This window comes from Canis lupus, chromosome 19 (assembly GCF_048164855.1).
Source record: "Canis lupus baileyi chromosome 19, mCanLup2.hap1, whole genome shotgun sequence".
In the NCBI taxonomy this organism is placed as follows: domain Eukaryota; kingdom Metazoa; phylum Chordata; class Mammalia; order Carnivora; family Canidae; genus Canis; species Canis lupus.
Window position 1 is genome coordinate 8200218 of NC_132856.1, and position 18056 is coordinate 8218273.

At 41.5% G+C, this 18056-nt stretch overlaps 1 protein-coding gene across 6 annotated transcripts in view; it reads left to right on the forward strand.

Annotated features, from left to right (window-relative positions):
* Nucleotides 1-18056, forward strand: part of TAMM41 (TAM41 mitochondrial translocator assembly and maintenance homolog) — a 53950-nt gene continuing 35894 nt past the window's right edge. The window contains exons 1-4 of one of the 6 annotated variants that reach the window (XM_072785096.1): nucleotides 1-24; nucleotides 5543-5725; nucleotides 8046-8138; nucleotides 16372-16522. In XM_072785096.1, the coding sequence (XP_072641197.1) occupies nucleotides 5549-5725; nucleotides 8046-8138; nucleotides 16372-16522 (421 nt within the window). In that variant the 5' untranslated portion in view covers nucleotides 1-24; nucleotides 5543-5548. Of the gene's footprint in view, nucleotides 25-2516; nucleotides 2881-5542; nucleotides 5726-8045; nucleotides 8139-16371; nucleotides 16523-18056 lie in introns of those variants that run through there. The other 5 variants (XM_072785097.1, XM_072785099.1, XM_072785094.1 and 2 more) reach the window with 5 other exon arrangements.

Sequence of the window (18056 nt, forward strand, 5' to 3'; positions counted from 1 at the left end):
GGGTCTTTGAAATGATGAAAAGAGGTAAGTATAGAAAGCGCTTGGAAATTCATCTTGATGAGGGACGCCTGGGCGGCTCAGCCATTGGGCATCTGCCTTTGGCTCAGGGCAATTCCAGGATCGAGTCCTGCGTTGGGCTCCCTGCTTCTCCCTCTGCCTGTGTCTCTGCCTCTCTGTGTCTCTCATGAATAAATAAATAAATCTTTAAAAAAAGGAAAAGGGATTTTTCTTGATGAGCACTGGGTGATATACGGAACTATTTAATCACTATAACGTATACTTAAAACTGGTATAACACTGTATGTTAACTACACTGGAGTTAAAAATATTTTAAAACAGAAAACACTTGGGAAGTGTAAATAAATAAATACCACCTATTATTACTGTCGCTATGCCCTATCAATTCTCTCTTAGTAGAATTTCTTCCATCTAACTTCTGTCTGATAAACTCCTACCCATTCTTCAAGCCCTGGCTCAGATGCCATCATTGTAAAACCCTCTCTGGTTTCTCCCTGCACCCCCAAAGCTGATTAACGTTCCATTATCAGTGGTCCAATGGAGTGCTGGGGTGCCCCAGCTTCATTACTGCATGTTATGTTCTAGGTTTACTTGTCTTTGTCCTTTACAGACTCTGAGCTCCTGCAAGGCATCAGCCCTGTTCCAGACATCTCAAATCCTCAGCACTTACCTCAGTGCAGGACTCAGAGTTTGAATTCACATAATCTTTTTTCTTTTCTTTTTTTTTTTTTTGTTTGTTTTTGTTTTTTTCACATAATCTTTTTTCAAGTTGAATTAATCCCCTCCCTGCCTCTATCACCCAGGCCAGGCATCTTTAGTTTTGGTGAAACTATGGTAACGGCATCCTAACTTCTCTCTCTGCTCCTTCTTTTCTCCATTTCAATCCAGGCTGATGTTCAGCCCTGGGTTTTAGTTCCACCTTTGCCACAGGCTAATGTGATCTAAGCACACTGCTTTTTCTCTCTAACAGCTTCCTTATCGATAAAATGGTGACAATATCCTCCCCCTACCCAGTAGTGGAGGGGACTTAAGGAAAACTGCATGTGACTGGCATCAGCATTACCCAAATTAGCTATTGCTATTTCTGCTTTTTGTTTGTTCATTTGTTTGTTTGGAGAAAGAAGGAGGGAGGAGTGAGGGGCAGAAGGAGAGAGAGAATCTGAAGCAGGCTCCACACCCAGCGCAGAGCTGACACAGCACTCCATCTCAGGACTCTGAGATCATGTCCTGAGCACAAAACCAACGTGGGCTGCTTAACCAGCTGAGCCACCCAGGCATCCCACTATTTCTGCTTTTAGAAAGGTAGAGTACAACAGGGAAGAAGAAAAGAGTATTTGAAAAGTCTCTGTCCTGGAAGTTAAAGTACCTCCTGTGATTTTGGATGTTTCTCCAGTTATACATAAACAGGTGAGGTCTCACCTGGCGTCCTGTTTCCTCCAGAAATTGCATTTGATATGCTTCTCTGTGAAGCCAGTCCCCGAGGCAAAGGCAAAGACTCTTCTCCACCCTTAGAATTAAATACAAATATCAGAGAACACTGGTGCAGTCCCTTACCATTCATGGAACACTTTCATACCCATCACTGGATTTGAAAAGAGCTTTTGTCAGAAAAAAATCACAGCCAAATCTTAACAATGATAATCTCTGGATGGTGGAATTGGACATGATTTTAATTTTACGTGTGTTTTCCTCAAACCTTCAAAATCTCCGATTTTGGAGGTGGATAGAAATGATGGTTGTGTGATACTGCGAATGCACTAAATGCCACTGAATCACACATGGAGTGTACCATTTATTTTAGTTACATGAATTTCACCTCATTAAAAAGTATTCGGCAGTACATATGCATGATGTTATAGCCATGTACTGAAATGTGTGAGCTGAGAACAAAAACATTCTTGGGCAGCCCGGGTGGCTCAGCAGTTTAGCGCTGCCTGCAGCCCAGGGTGTGATCCTGGAGACCCCGGATCGAGTCCCACATTGGGGTCCCTGCATGGAGCCTGCTTCTCCCTCTGCCTGTGTTTCTGCCTCTCTCTCTTCTCTCTCATGAATAAATAAATAAAATCTTAAAAAAAAAAAAAAAAAACGCCTTCTTAAGGCTCAAAAGCAGTTAAGAGCACGTGGGTGGCTCCGTGGTTGAGCGTTGGCCTTTGGCTCAGGCCATGATCCCTGGGGTCCTAGGTTCAAGTCCCGAATCAGGCTCCCTGCTTCTCCCTCTGCCTATGTCTCTGCCTCTCTGTGTGTGTCTCTAATGAATATATAAAATCTCTAAGGAATAAATAAAATCTTTATTTAAAAAAGAAAAGCAGTTCAATTAGATGACACTCTCCCCGGCCGGATCTCCCAAGTCCCACCCAGGTCGAGGCGGCCAGCCTGCAGTGCGCTCCTCCCGCCACCAGGGGCCTCCACGGAACCCTGGCGTCCCCACCCGCGGAGGAGCGTCTTCTCTTGAGCCCTTGAAGCGCGCGTGCCTGCGGGGGGCGTGGCCAGGACTGGCCCCTCGGCCCACGTGACCCGTAGCCCACCCGGGCCGCACCCGGCGCTTCCGGGCCTAGCGGGGCGGTCCCTCCAGCCCCCGCTTCCGGCTGCTGCCGTCTGCTGTCCCGGCTGGTCCCCCCCTTCCGTCCCCGCCAGCCTTCCTGGGCGGCCCCAGTACGCGTTCCCAGCCCGCTGCCCGCTGCCCTCTGCCCTGCTGCGCCGCGGGGCCCTGTCTCTGAGCCTGGCCCCATGGCGCTGCAGGCGCTGCAGAGCTCGGGGGTGGCCTTCCGCAGGATCCTGTCTCACTTCCCCGAGGAGCTGAGCCTGGCTTTCGCCTACGGCTCCGGGGTGTACCGCCAGGTGGGGCCCAGTGCAGACCAGAAGGTGAGCCTGGCCCCGGGGGCAGCCCCACCGCAGTCGGCCTGTCCTCACGAAGGCCCTTTTGCATCCCGGGCCTTAGAGCTGCCCCTCTGCTCGGCGCGATCCACGTGTCCAGTGCAAACCGTAGCAGAGTGTTCCTGGTGTAATGACATCATGAGCTGAGCTTGGAGGGATAAGTGGGAGCCCACTTCGCTCTAGAACAGGAGATGCGATCACGCAGAGGGAAAAGCTGGTGCAGAGGCAAGCTGGAGGACGGGAGCTATTTGCCCGGCGCCAGCCCAGCGTGCTCAGCCTTAGCTGAGCATTGGGGAGTTTTCTGAGAAACTTTCAAAAATGCTGATGCCTTTTGAATACAATCTCCGCTTGAGGAGGTTCTGATGTACTTGGTCTGGGATGAGACCAGGGCTTCAGGAATTTAAAAAACTTCCCTGGTGATTCTAATGCACAGCCAATTCGATGTGAGAGTCGCATCGATAGCCGTGGGAGGAGGTACTAGATGGTTGAGGAAGCTGGCGGGACTGGTTGTAGGGCCAGGGCAGGTGCAGTGAAGTTACCAGCAAAAGTTAGCGGGTGACTAATATATTTATTTACCCATGCTCAGGAAAATTATTTAGGACTAGGTCCTGTTACTCTTCAAAGTTGCCTGGGCGTAACAGCAGGGAGGGTACAGATTTCCTAATGATTGCAGACTTTTGTTCCTGTAAATAAAGGGGGGGGGGGAGAGTGCTTCCAATGGGGAGACAAGATTCAAGACATAAAGCAGCGGAGTGCCAGGCAAATATTCTCATTTAAATGAGGCCGTTACAGACTTTCCCCAGTGCTAAATCAACATGAAAGGAGCAAGAGAGTCTAGAGATGTTCTCTGGCAAACGAGATTTTTTACTTGCTGTAGGTCATGCACAGCATAACAATTCATAGTCATCTTAGTTTATTTTTTCTTTTTTTTTTTTTTTCATCTTAGTTTATTAAACTAAGGAAATGATTGCCATAGGGCGTCCTGGATTTGAACACCTGGCTGTAATCTGTGTTTAGGTTAAAATTTGCCTGTTCACTTCTTGCTAAGGCCATCTATACTGTTGCTTGGATTTCCTGTTTCCCAGCTATATTGTATTTAAGTAGTATTTGCTTTAAGGTGACAACATGTGAAAAATTCTAAGTTGTAGATGTATGAGAAATTATAGATTATTATAGGCTAGTTACTTTTTCTAACATACATTGACATAATTATTTTTTTAAAAATACGTCCACCCCAAATCTCTCTTTTTTTTTTTTAAGATTTTATCTATTTATTCATGAGAGACACAGAGAGAGGCAGAGACACAGGCAGAAGGAGAAGCAGGCTCCATGCAGGAAGCCCAACGTGGAACTCGATCCTGGGTCTCTAGGATCACACCCTGGGCTGAAGGCGGTGCTAAACCTCTGAGCCACCCGGGCTGCCCATCCACCCCAAATCTTAAGTTTCACTGGTAGTTTGTGGCTTTTGAGAAACCTAGAGCGGGCCTTAGCCTCCTGATTCAATAGCCACCTCTTCATTTTTCCATGAAGATTTTACTCTGAAAAGGCGCTTTCTTCCCTTTGCCTCACCTTCCTTCGCTACAAGATAACAAGTCTTACAGATTCCAGCATGAAGTCTCTCTCAGATCAGTCCCTACGCTCAATGCCTTACTTAATATCTTTTCGTTTCTCACCTAGGAGTTTGCAGTTAGCCCCCTATGTGGTTTCCCAGCCTGTAGTCTTTCTTCCCTCCATTGAGCTCTTCTGCAGGAAAATTTTTGAAGGTGGTATCCCAGCCTCCCTCTCTGGTCTCCCTTGCTTCTGTTCTGTTCCAGCTATATCAAACCAAAAGCAGCATCCAGAATATGCCTAGCTCTCAGAGCCCCAAGCATACTTTCCTTTAACAGGACTCTCTTCCCTTCCCCATACTTAATACTTCCACCAAGCCTGCTGAACTCTTGCACATTCTTCAAGACTGAGACTTACCAGAGGCTTGAAGAACGTTAACTTCAGAGCAAAATTTCTCATTCCTCTTCTGACCTCATCCTGAGTGAAATTAGTACATTTTGCATTCTACTATCAAATTCACTTAGTGAGAATGTGTCTATTCCCCCCAGTAGACTTCCTTTACCTCTACCCCCAATCTACCAGGGCTCCTTGTAGGTGCTCAGTGAGTGGTTGGTGAGTAGGTAAGAGTTAAAGTAACTTATTTGCCATTATATAATACTTTACAGAGCTTATCCATTCTGTGTTATTTGACCTGGAAGAAAAGTGGAACACTTAGCTACATTTAGATGAAAGGCTGGGTGGCATAAGGTTTAGCACACAGAATTTGGAACCAGACTGTGTCTGCCACTCACTAGCTTTGTGTCTATGGGCATGGAACTTACTCTGTGCCTTAGCTTCCTTTCCTATAAAATTGGGATAATACCAATACCTACTTTGTAGGATTATTTTTGAGGATAGAATGAACTACGATACAGGACAATCCATATTAAGGAAGCATTGCCATTACTATGTGTATTGATGAAAACAAGCTCAGATCGGTTCCAGAGACTTGCTTAAATTTCTGATGACAGCCTCAGGGCTTCTATTAGCCATATTGGCAAGCTTTCCACTCTAGGTGTCTTTGAGGAATTAAAACTAAAATCATTCTCCTCTTCATTCCCAGAATGCCATGCTGGACTTTGTTTTCACAGTAGATGACCCTGTTGCATGGCATTCAAAGAACCTGAAAAAAAATTGGAACCATTACTCTTTCCTGAAAGTTTTGGGGCCCAAGATTATCACCACTGTCCAGAATGACTATGGTGCTGGAGTCTACTATAACCCATTCATCATGTGTGATGGTAGGGTAAGTGACTTTGGACCTTTGTCTTAACTTGGGTGGTTATTATTAAATTAAATATTAGAATACCAGCTGAATATGTATGTCCTTGCAGTCAGGAAATGTTCACATTCCTGCTGGATAAAGATGGTTGAGAGAGACTGTCTTTAATTGTTGCCTTTGGCCAGTGGTTCTCAAATTTGAGCAAGCATCAGACATCCTAGAGGGCTTCTTGGACACACAGATTGCTAGGCCCCACCCCAGAATTTCTGATTCAGTAGGTCTGGGGTGAGGTTTGAAGAATTTGTGTTTTTTTAACTGCGATATAACTGTATAACATTGTATTAGTGTTCAGTGTACAAAGTAACGATTTAATACACTGTATGTATTGCAAGATAATTACCACAATAAGTTTAGTTAACATCACTACACATAGTTACAAATTTTTTTTCTTATGATGGGAACTTTTAAGATTTACTCCCTTAATACCAAGGATTTGCATTTCTAAGTTCCAAATGATGCTGATGCTGCTGGTCTGGAAAATATATGTTAAGAACCACTGGTTTGGTCAGTGGGATGAATACTGAGGCCTATGAAGGATGAGGGTGTCATAGGTAGTCAGGAGAATGTGGTGTCATGTGATAGGAACCTTTTGGTGCCAGCAAGTGGATGGAATTTGAGGATACACCCCATCTCCCTGTTGGAGAGCAGATAAGAAGCACAGATCCCAGAAGGAACAGAAGGAACCCTGCTGAACTGTTTTTCACACGAAGGGGCCCAGTCTCTAAGAGAGCTCCAAGAACTAGGCAGGACTGCAGCCCAAGAGGACCAATGGGGGACTAAGTCCTGTAATCTTTGGAGATGAGCCAGGCTGCCATCGACAGTTTCCACCAGCTATGCCAATTCTGCTCTATGCTGCTGATTGCTTCAAGCTGTCTTTATATGTCAATGAATCACCTGAAGATCTCGTTGAAATGCAGATTATGATTCAGTTGGTCTGGAATGGAGCTTGAGATTCTGCATTTTTTGACAAGCTCCCAGGTGAAGAGCAGGAGGTTGGATTACTGACTTGAGAAGGATTTTGAAAACCTGTCTGAACTTGGCAGGAATGAGTACTATGATAGATTGGTGATGTCTGCATAGCCTCTGGGCCATATGTTTACTTTCCTGATTGTTTACTTTTCACCTGCATTTTGCAGTTGAGGAAATGAGAGTTCAGAGAGTGGACATGATTTCCATGAGGTCATGCAACTTGATATGGCAGGCCCCTGACTTACAGGTCAGTGGTGTTTCCACTACCTCCCAGCTGTTACTTGCCAGCAGCAAGAAGGGCTTTCTGCCATAACGTGGCCAGATTGGAGGGAACATGGTTGCTCAGTGCAGTTCTCCACATCCACGTTAGTCTGCCAAGCACGTAGCTTTGTTCTTTCTCCATAATTAGTATTATGCTGAGCCTATCTCTAATTAGTGGTTTCAAACAATATTATAAGCTCCAGTAAGCAAATGTTAGGGCATAATTATATGCCAAAGGGACTGTGCTTTTTAATTGAAATTCTTTAGCTACTTTTTAGATATTTGTAGCCTGAGAAGGCTGTTTGGCTACTGAAGTTTAGCAATGTGAGTCTGAAGTTAGTTGTTGAAGCAAATGGGATTCTGTAATTTGGAACAACTACATTCAGGGTTTGTACAAATTGCTTTTGAAATGAGCTTGGCCATAATTCCGTGTGTTTAGTTCTGATAAAGAGGTTTAATTTTTGGATGTGGCTTTGTAATTATAAAAGTGTTTGAAATACTCAATGGTGAAAGAGAAATTCACCACATAAAGGATGTTGGTGAAAACTTCTACTTAAAGAAAATTTCCTGTACTTTGTGATAAAACGAACGTTGGAAGCCCAGACTGACATTCAGGGACCTAGTTTTTACTCTGCTATTAATGGTAAATAATGGGTACACCATTTATTACATTTATTTCTAAAATGAGAAGCATGAACTATATTTTCACTTCTCAAACTGCCTGTGGTGCAGACCCAGTTTTTCTTTCCAATTCAGTGAGTACCAATATGTGCTAGATAGCCTCTAAGAGCCACTGTGCCTTTAACATCACAGGAGCCTGAGTGAAGATAGTGATCGCTTCACCTCATCCCTGAGGGAACAGATCAGCCTTGGAAACTAATCCATTGTGAAAGATTCTGATGGAGATGTGTGTTTGCACAAGGCAGAGATTTTAAGTGGCTTTGGAAATCAAGGTGCAGGTCTGGTCGGAAATTTTTTTCCTTATATTTTACATTTGCAAAAGCAAGAGTGTGGTATTTTGCTGTCTTTCATGCCCATATCTTCTCTTTTCTAGCTTATCAAATACGGAGTCATTAGCACTAACATTTTGATTGATGATCTCCTCAACTGGAATAACTTATATATTGCTGGACGACTGCAAAAACCGGTGAGCAAGTGTCTTATTGGCTGCCACAGTTAGGGATGTCTTTCCTCTCTGAACCTGACTTGCTTTGATGTGTTTGATTGCAATGAGATGGAACTCCAAGAAACAGAAATGAATTTCAGACTCCTTTTACTCCTTATAGAATTCTGTGCCAAACAATATCAAGATATTACCCACACTACTCCTGTCTTCTCTCTAAAGATACTCTAGTTGTCTGAATGGATCAGGCTCGGTGTCAGGCCATTTGGGCTAGGGAGGATGGCAAAAGAGGTGCCTAGTGCTTCAGTGGAGCCTCTGTCAGCATGACTCAGATCACCATTTCAGAGTCTAAGTGCCATGGGGCACTGTTTGCCCCCTGATGTATCCCAGCAATGCTTGGGACAGTGTCTGATACATAGTGAACATTCAGCAAACACTTGTTGAATAAATCAATGAACCAGGTAGTCATTCAAAAGGGAGTAGATTCTGATCCCCTTTCTTACCCTCCTCAGGCCAGTGGTAAGATCCTATTATAAGGTCCTTCCTTCATTTAGGATGCTGCTAGAAGAGGTGGGCTTCCTCCTGGGTTGTAATAGAAATAAAACAGGAAAAGAAAGTGATAAAAACTTGAACTTTTTCTTTTTTTAATATTTATTTATTTATTATTTTAGTGAGCTAGAGAGAGAGCACAGAAAGAGGAACAGAGGGAGAGGGAGGGAGAGAATCTCAAACAGACTTCCTGCTGAGTTGAGACTTGATCAAATGACCCAGAGATCATGACCCAAGCTGAAATCAAGAATTGGATGTTCAACCAACTGAGCCACCCAGGTGCCCCAAAGGACTCGAACTTTTGGCATTGTATTTGCGTATTATGTTTCTCCTTTATATACAGCCTATTTTCTATGAAGGAATCTGTTCATAGTTTAAGAACTATGTGAAATAGTCACAGTTGCTAATCTCACAGCAAGGAACAATTTTCTTTGTGCTGTTAGAGGGTCTCAGGCCCCAAAATCAAGTATGTGGATTGTTCTCAGATGTCTCCATAAGTATGATTCTGCTGCTCCCCTTTTTGTCAGTTATGGCAAAAGATTAGAGATTTATACAACCTTAGCTCACTTGATTGTGTCATAAAAATCTTTATTGAGCGACGCCTGCATGGCTCAGTCAGTTCAGCATCCAGCTCTTGATTTTGGCTCAGGTCATGATCTCAGGATCCTGAGATTGAGCCCTGCCTCAGGCTCTGTGCTGGGTGTGGAGCTTTCTTAAGATTCTCTGGCTCCCTCTTCCTCTCCCGACACCGCCCCCCCAACCCCAATCTCTATTGATATACATAGGTAGTCACAAGGATCACAATTCTCTTGCCTTGCTTCTGGACTTAGAATTTAATAGTGTAGCTCATTAAAATACCCAGAAACACTTGATCCAGGGCAACAGATATGGGTATGTCCATATATAAAAATTCGTCAAGCTGTACCCTAGAGATTTGTACATTTCGGGCAGCCCCGGTGGCTCAGCGGTTTAGCGCGGCCTTCAACCCAGGGTGTGATCCCGGAGACCCAGGATTGAGTCCCACGTCAGGCTCCCTGCAAGGAGCCTACTTTTCCCTCTTCCTGTGTCTCTGCCTGCCTTTCTCTCTCTCTGTGTGTGTGTCTCTCATTAATAAATAAAATTAAAAACCTTAAAAAAAAAAAAGATTTGTGCATTTTACTGTATGTAATCTTTGCTTCAGTGAAAACATTTTTTTTAAGATTTGCAAATGCAAATACAGAATTTAAGATTTGAGAGAGAGAGGGATCCCTGGGTGGCTCAGCGGCTTAGCACCTGCCTTTGCCCCAGGGCGTGATCCTGTCCCGCATCTGGCTCCCTGCATGGAGTCTGCTTCTCCCTCTGCCTGTGTCTCTGCCTCTCTCCCTCTCTGTGTCTTTCATGAATAAATAAATAAAATATTTAAAAAAAAAAAAAGATTTGGGAGAGAGAGAGTGTGTGTGTGTGGCATGTGAGCAAGCAGGAGGAGGGGCAGAGGGAAAGAATTCTGGAGCAAACTCCCTGCTGAACGTGGAGCCTGACTTGAGGCTCTGTCCCAGGACCCTGAGATCATGCATGACCTGAACTGAGATCAAGAGTTGGCCACTCAATTGACTAAGCCACTAGCACCCCAGCAAAAACATTTTTTAAAGTCCAGAAAAGTTGGCTTAATAATTTCATATTTATGTAGATGAATTTCTCATTCTAAGCTGGATAATTAGTAAAGATAATCCAGTAAAGCTGGATAATTAGTAAAATAATTGAATGAATAGATGTCATTGAAGATTTGTAAATATTAATTTTTTTCCAAGTTTTTTTCCTTTTCTCTTTTTTTTAGTTTATAAAATATGAAGGCACCTGATTGGCTCAGTTGGTGGAGCATGCAACTCTTGATCTTGAGGTTGTGAGTTCAAGCCTCAAGTTGTAATTAGAGATTATTTAAAAAATAAAAAAGATTAAAAAATGAAATAAATTTACAAAATACAGACTGATGGGAAGAGTAATGAAAGCAGAATTAGAAGCCTTGGGTCTTATTTATTCCTGTCACTTGTTAGCTGTTTATGTGAACTTGAAAAACTTGTTTTATCTTTTTGAACCTCAGGTAATTTATCTGTAGGATGGAGTAACAATACAGTACTTGCCTTCACAAAGGTGTTGACAAGTGGGGGCAGAATAATAATGCTGGAAAGAGCATGAGTGTTTTAGAATCAGATTTAGGGTTTGGGTCCCAGCTGTGATGCTCCCCAGCTATATGACCCTGCACCAGTGACTTAATTTCCCTGAGCCTTGGGACATCCTCCTCTGTGGATTGGGCACACACCAACTTTAACGGCATTCAAGAAATGCCTAGATCTAAAATGCCTGGCACTTAGTAGATACTCAGGAAATGATTGTTCCTTTCTCTTTGTCCTTGCTTATCTCAGAGTTATTTTGAGATAAAATGAGATATTGAATGTGAAAATGTTGTGTTATTCTCTGTACTGTGCTTTGTGCTTAGAATATTTCAATTTTCTGGAACACCTGGGTGGCTCAGCAGTTGAGCATCTGCCTTGGCCCAGGGCGTGATCCTGGAGTCCCAGGATCGAGTCCCGTGTCAGGCTTCCTGCGTGGAGCCTGCTTCTCCCTCTGCCTATGTCTCTGCCTCTCTCTCTCTCTCTCTCTCTCTCTCTCTCTGTCTCTCATGAATAAATAATAAAATCTTTTAAAAATATATTTCAATTTAAAAAAAATAGCTTTAGAAAATGAAATGCCATGAAATCTCAGAATTTAGCACTGGAAATGACCTCAGATTTCATCTAAATGTCACATATCCTTATAAAATAAAAATAGCAACTCGTGACCAGTAGTAACTGCTACACTCATCTTGATAAAAACTGCATTTCTGAGCTAACTTGGAAAAGAAAATGTTACTGAGAATAATGACTATTCTTCAGGCTTATTAACAACTCAAGAAAATTAGGCTATCTTAAGAATAATTTGAAAGTGTTGAACATAATACATGATAAAAAATAAAATAAAAAAATAATAAATGGGTGAATTTACTGTCACCCATTAGCATTTTCCCTGTCACATGGAAATCACTGCTAACCAGAGGATGCTCTGTGGTATCGATCTTTAAGCCAATGATTTTCACCGCTAGGTGGCAGCATATAGTAATCAAACATGAACACAAATACAATGAAAAGAAAGGATTGGTAGCATAGTGGACAAAAGAAAAAATAGGTGAAGGTTTAGAATTGTGAGAATATGAGTACGAATTTTTTATTTTTATATATTTTAAAATAAGGAGTTATCATCTAAAGCTCTAAAATTATCTTCCATATTGCAAATAGGACAGAATTTCTCAAGTCTTTTAAAGGATTATACAGAGGGTATATAGGAACTCTTTGTACTCTCCAGTTTTGCTGTGACTCTGAAAATGCTCTAAAAAATAAAGTTCATTAATAATATTTTTTAAATATACAGGAGTACCCTGCTTAAAAAGATGGGCGTTTCTGGAAAAAAAATGAGTGTAAATTAAATTTCTATCCTGCTTTACCATTAACTTACCATGTAGTTGAGGTTAGATAAGTCATTTTTATTTCTATTGCAGCTATAAGTTTCTGAGTCACTTACCAAGTCATTTTTCAAGGAAAGAGCCATGAAATTTAATAGAATCTTGTGGACAGGGGTTTTTTTTAAGTCAAAAGAACTCTAATATTAATAGTCACTTCCTTAATTTATCATGTCTGGATTTTTGTATTTCATGTTTTTAGTGTATAGATAATTTGGCTTGACTTTATAAAGCATTCTCATTGACATAGAATGGTATTTTGCTACTTTGTTAAGAAAATTTCTATTTTAATGTATTCATTGCAATATTCACTTTTTGCTAGTAATATAGCTTTTTTATATCAAATTATTGACTTAACTCACATATCATACAATTCAACCATTTAAAGTGAACAATGGTTTTTAGTATTGAGTTTTGCAATTATTACCATTTTGTAACTTCACTGATTTACTTTTTTGTGGATAGAAAAATCCCAATGATATTAAAGATTCCTGAAAGAGAGTTGGAAAACCTGACTTACTGGTCTTGGCTCTGCCCAGCTGTAAGCAAATAATTGCACCCCTAGCCTTTGAAATGCAAAATTTAAGCCATTAATTTACTTATTCAAGAGACAACTAAGTTTCTTCTTTGTGGGTGCTGCTAAAGAAATAAAAAAATAACACCACATTACTCGCCCTGGAAGAACCCACAGTCCCGCAGGTAGATGATAAGGTTTCATCCAGCTCAAATGTTCAGTGTTTCTTCATGGTCAATAAGCAGTGGCCATTTAGGAAAATTAACTTTTCTGGCCATTTGGAATGGAAAACTTCTGTGGGAAGTGTCATTTGGTTACTGGTTGAGTATTTAAACACTAGGTAGAGCTGTGTTCTTTGTGACTATAATTTCACTGTTTGCAATTCAAGGACAGTCTCCATGTGACTGTATTATAATGGAGACTACATGTGACTCTTTTTTTTCTATCTTGAAAGGTACTCACAAATCTCTCAAGTTGAGCTTTTGAAAGTCCCTTCAAGATTTGCCCCTTCCTCTCTCCAGTAACGATTTTCTCCTTGGCAGTAGTGCTAATGCTATCTGTGCGGTTCAGGTCGGGGCATTCCCAGTAAGATACAAACAGCTATTCACAAATCTAAGGACTTTCTTTTTTTCCCAGGCCTCTCTGGCAGTGTCCCAAGAGTTCACTGGCTTTTCACTCTGAACCACAAATAACAGTGCTACGGAGACAAGTTCCTAGGTCACTTTACACTGGAGAGGCAGATCAGCCCAGTAGCAGAGTCTTCTGAATTGACATTTTTCCTTTGTGTAAGGATGCTTTTATTTTTACTCTTTTAACCTTAAAAAGCAAACAGACTGCTTTTTTACAACCTAAGTAGAACAATTTTCTTGGAGAACAAATGTATTGCATTGAATAGGAAAATTTCTCCAAACATACTGATTTGTTAGCATCTTAGATTAACTTCTGTTTCCATTGAGTTTCTGTAAAAGCCACCAAAGAGAGAGAGGATGAAGAATTATTGAGCAGGACCTGGTGAATGAGGAGGAAGAACAGGAGTTGGGAAGTACTAAACAGGCTTCACAGGGTTGTCAGAAGAGCTCTGGATAGATCAGGGACTTAGGTCCTCTTTTGGTGTGCCACTGCTTCTCAAGGGGAGAGCTTTTAACCCCCTGGGCCTCAGTTTCCCCATTAGTAAGATGAGGAGGTTGCCTTCCTAGACCCATGATTCTATATGGAATACAGAGTTTGGGAAAGTTATTCGAGGAATGACCATAGGAGTTCTATAGGAACTTAACATTTCTTTTAATCATCTTTCAAGGTAAGTTAACCAGGACAACCATAACAAAAAAGTTAGCCAGAACAGATCCCTAACTGAATGCATGAGAATAATTCAAAATATTTAGAGCTGGATCTGCCAAGTATAAGGGTGTTACCCTGATTTTTGCCATCAGCTCATTATGCAATGCTGGGCAAGTCATGCTACTGGACTGCACCTTCATTTTCCTTTCTGCAGATGATTGCAATAATGCTAAACTCACCCATGTGCTGAAAGGCTTAATTAAGGGCTATTAAGTGCTGTAATTACAAGGGAGGAGTTGGTTATATTGAATAAAGTGGCTTACCTACCATATGGGAGGTTTGGATTTTATAAATATTCCCTTAGAAAAAAAGTAGGGACAAAAGGTGAAAAATAGAAGTTAGGTTCTTAAGTTATTAAAACAGTTATGTTTTATAATATCCTTTTTGACAATTAAAGAATAAACTGTATTTTGAGATACACATCATCCTTTCTCCTTGCTGTGTAATAAAATTTTAATTTAGTTTCTGATACTATATGTCTTTTAGTGCCATCTTAGCTTTTCTCAGAAATCATCTTTATTTGACAGATAAAAGGCAACTTAAGCCCTATTTCCTAGATTGGGGGAAGATTTTGTGACAACACTAAATGGTCACAGAAGGTGGATACATTTCAGACAGGTGAGAGTCCTTATTAGGGATTTCTAGACCCTTTCCTCGTTTATAAACAGTCAGAGGCAGCCTGATCATATAAAAAGATAGTGCCAGGATTATAAATTGGCACAACCACTCAGAAGAGCCATTTGGCGTCTTCTAAGTATATACCTGAGAGCAGTGGCTCTCAAAATGTGGTTCCTGGAACTTGTTAGAAATGTACATTTTCAGGCAGCCTGGGTGGCTCAGTGGTTTAGCGCCGCCTTCAGCCCAGGGCCTGATCCTGGAGACCTGGGATCAAGTCCCACGTCCGGCTCCCTGCATGGAGCCTGCTTCTCTCTCTGCCTGTGTCTCTGCCTCTCTCCCGGTGTCTCTCATGAAAGAATAAATAAAATATTTAAAAAAAAAGAAATATACATTTTCAGGCCTGACTCAGGCCTACTGAATCAGAAACGCTGGGGAATGGGCCTGATAATAAGTATTTTAAGAAGCTCTCTCAATTGATTATGGTGCTTGCTAAAGGTGAGAACCCCTGGCCCAGGAAAGCTCTGGGATTATGCCGCAAGAAAGACACTGAAGGAAGCTCGCTTCAGGGTAGCCCCGGTGGCGCAGTGGTTTAGTGCCGCCTGCAGCCCAGGGCGTGATCCTGGAGACCCGGGATCGGGTCCCACGTCAGGCTCTCTGCATGGAACCTGCTTCTCCTTCTGCCTGTGTCTCTGCCTCTCTCTCTCTCTGTCTCTATGAATAAATAAATAAAATCTTAAAAAAAAAAAAAAAGGAAGCTCACTTCAGCTAAGGGTTCGTATGGAATATCTCATTTAAACCCACAACCTTATCAATTTGATTCTGTTATTAACCTCATTTTTACTGATAGGGAATTATGGCCATAGTCATAGAGCTAGTAGGAGACCTGGGTCTTGAACAGATTTTCTTAACTGCAGTGCAGTCTTCAAAACAGAATCTCAGAACAAACTGGAACAATTTGTATTTTAATGGATTTGAGGAACATCAAAGAGCACTTTCTGCTTCATATTCAAGACAAAAATCCTTTTTATTGATCATGGCATTCACTGTACATTAGGTACTTTACATTTATTATTTTATTCAGTCTTTGTAACAATCTTTGACGCACATTTATCCCCACTTCATAGATGAGGACTTCAGAGAAGTTAATTTGCCCAAATTCACAGTTAGTAAATACCTAGACCTGAGCCCATACCTATTCCCAAGCCCTTGCTGTTTCTACTGTAGCTAATTTTCTTTCCTTTTCTTCCTTAGTTGGGCTCAAAATCAGTTCAAAATAAAGCGTGAAGTGCTTAGGTTATATATGGATAAGAACAGAGGTGAGTTCTAAATAAAGAAGTAAAATGCCTTTGCCTACCATAAAATTAAGTAAAGAACAATGAGATTATAAAATTTAAAAATACAAAATTTCCCAACGGATGTTTATTCCATTTATACTGACTCTTTTTCAAAACCCATGGAGAGTTTCCTCATTTAAGAGAAATATTTACTTTGTTTTCTTTCCTGTATCATGATATATCTTTGATTCTGGCATAAAACATAAGCTTCTGGGATTGCTTATTAGAGTAATGATTATATCGTGTCAACTGGCCTAATATGCCAAGATCTTCAGGGCTAAGGGTTTGGGACAGTTCTAGTGCATGTGTAAACCGTAGCTTGAGCGATAGTCCACTTCTGAAATTTTTCTTCTAAATGTTCTACTTTTTTTGCAGGTGAAAATCATAGCAATGAATGAAAATATTGCTCTTAGGTCAGCCCTCGATAAAAATCTGAGGAGTGCTGTGACCACGGCTTTCCTCATGCTCCCCGAAAGCTTTTCTGAAGAAGACCTCTTTATAGAGATTGCCGGACTCTCTTATTCAGGTTAGTAGATTTGGTGCTCATATTTTGTGCAAGAAGGAGATGTGTTGTTTGAAGACCATGCAAACAAACATCCCGCTCTTCACCCTATGCTGAAGCTGTGGCACCCCTACTCCTGGATCCCACCACTTCCTGTGCAGGTATTTGCAAGAACCCTGTGATTTACATCCTTGCCTCCAAGGTCTCTGCCTCTCCACATCTGTGTCTATATGTAGGTCACCCCAGGGTAATCTTGTTGTTACTAATCATTTTCATTGTGAAACAATTTCAAGCTGACAGAAAATTTCAATAATAATACAAAAAACTCCCATACACATTTTGCCCAGATTTACCAATTTTAATGTCTCACCACATTTATGTTATTCTCTTCATCCCAATGTTTTTTTTTTTTTTTAAGGTTTTATTTATTTATTCATGAGAGACACAGAGGCAGAGACGTAGGCAGAGGGAGAAGCAGGCTCCCTGCAGGGAGCCCAATGTGGGACTTGATCCCAGGATCCAAAGATCACAACCTGAGCCAAAGGCACATGCTCAACCACTGAACCACCAGGTGTCCCCATCCCAGTGGTTTTCTGACTCCATTGTGCATCAGAATCCTCTGGAGGGCTTGTGAAAAACAGATATGGACCAGCCCCCACAGAGCTGCTTTGGCACTCTGGGGTGGAGCCTAAGAATTTGTATTTCTGGTCAGTGGATGATGCCAGTGCTCCTCCAGGGATCCCACTTAGAAAACCACTGCCCTCCTCTATAAACTGTAAATACTATATTATTTTTTTGGTTTATTTTTCTGAATCATTTGAAAGTAGGTCACACATATCCATTCCCCTTTGGGCCAAGTATTTCAATATGTTTCCCAAGAGCAAGAACATTCTGTTACATAACCACAGCATGGTTATCAAATTCAGGAAATTTAACACTGATACAGTACTTTTATCAGATTGATGATCCATAGTTCATATGTTGTCAGTAGTCCCAGTGATGTTCTTTGTAGTGTGTTTTCCTCCTCAAGTACACAATCCAGTCAAGGATCATATTTATTAAGATGCCCTGTCTCTTCTTTTAATCTGGAACACTTTTTTTTCTTTGTTTTATATGACATTCACATTTTGAAGTCTCAGACCAGTGATGCTTATGCCCTGATAAGCATAATTTTTGCTCTTCTAAGCAATCCATGGGGAGACATTTAAAGATCAAACACCCTGTTTCTTAGCAAACTTTCCTTCTTAGTTTGAGCTTTCATTGGTGATTCTTGCTCCAACCAGTCTTTACTATGATGATTACAAAGTGGCAACTTTAGAATTCCACCTCTCCTTGTGTACTAAGGAAAAGCTTTCCCTTCTTCCCCATTCATTATTTATCTAAATCTTAACTTCCTTTTCATTTCTCCTTAAACCAGTTGTGTTCCTCAGAGATGTCAGAGTCCCCTTCAAAGGGAGAGAGAAACTCTTGAGACAATAGAGCCCCTGGCCCCTCACCCTTGCTGCAACCAGAGGGGAGCCTCCCTTCCTGTTTAATGTGTTAAGGATCCCTGTAAAAC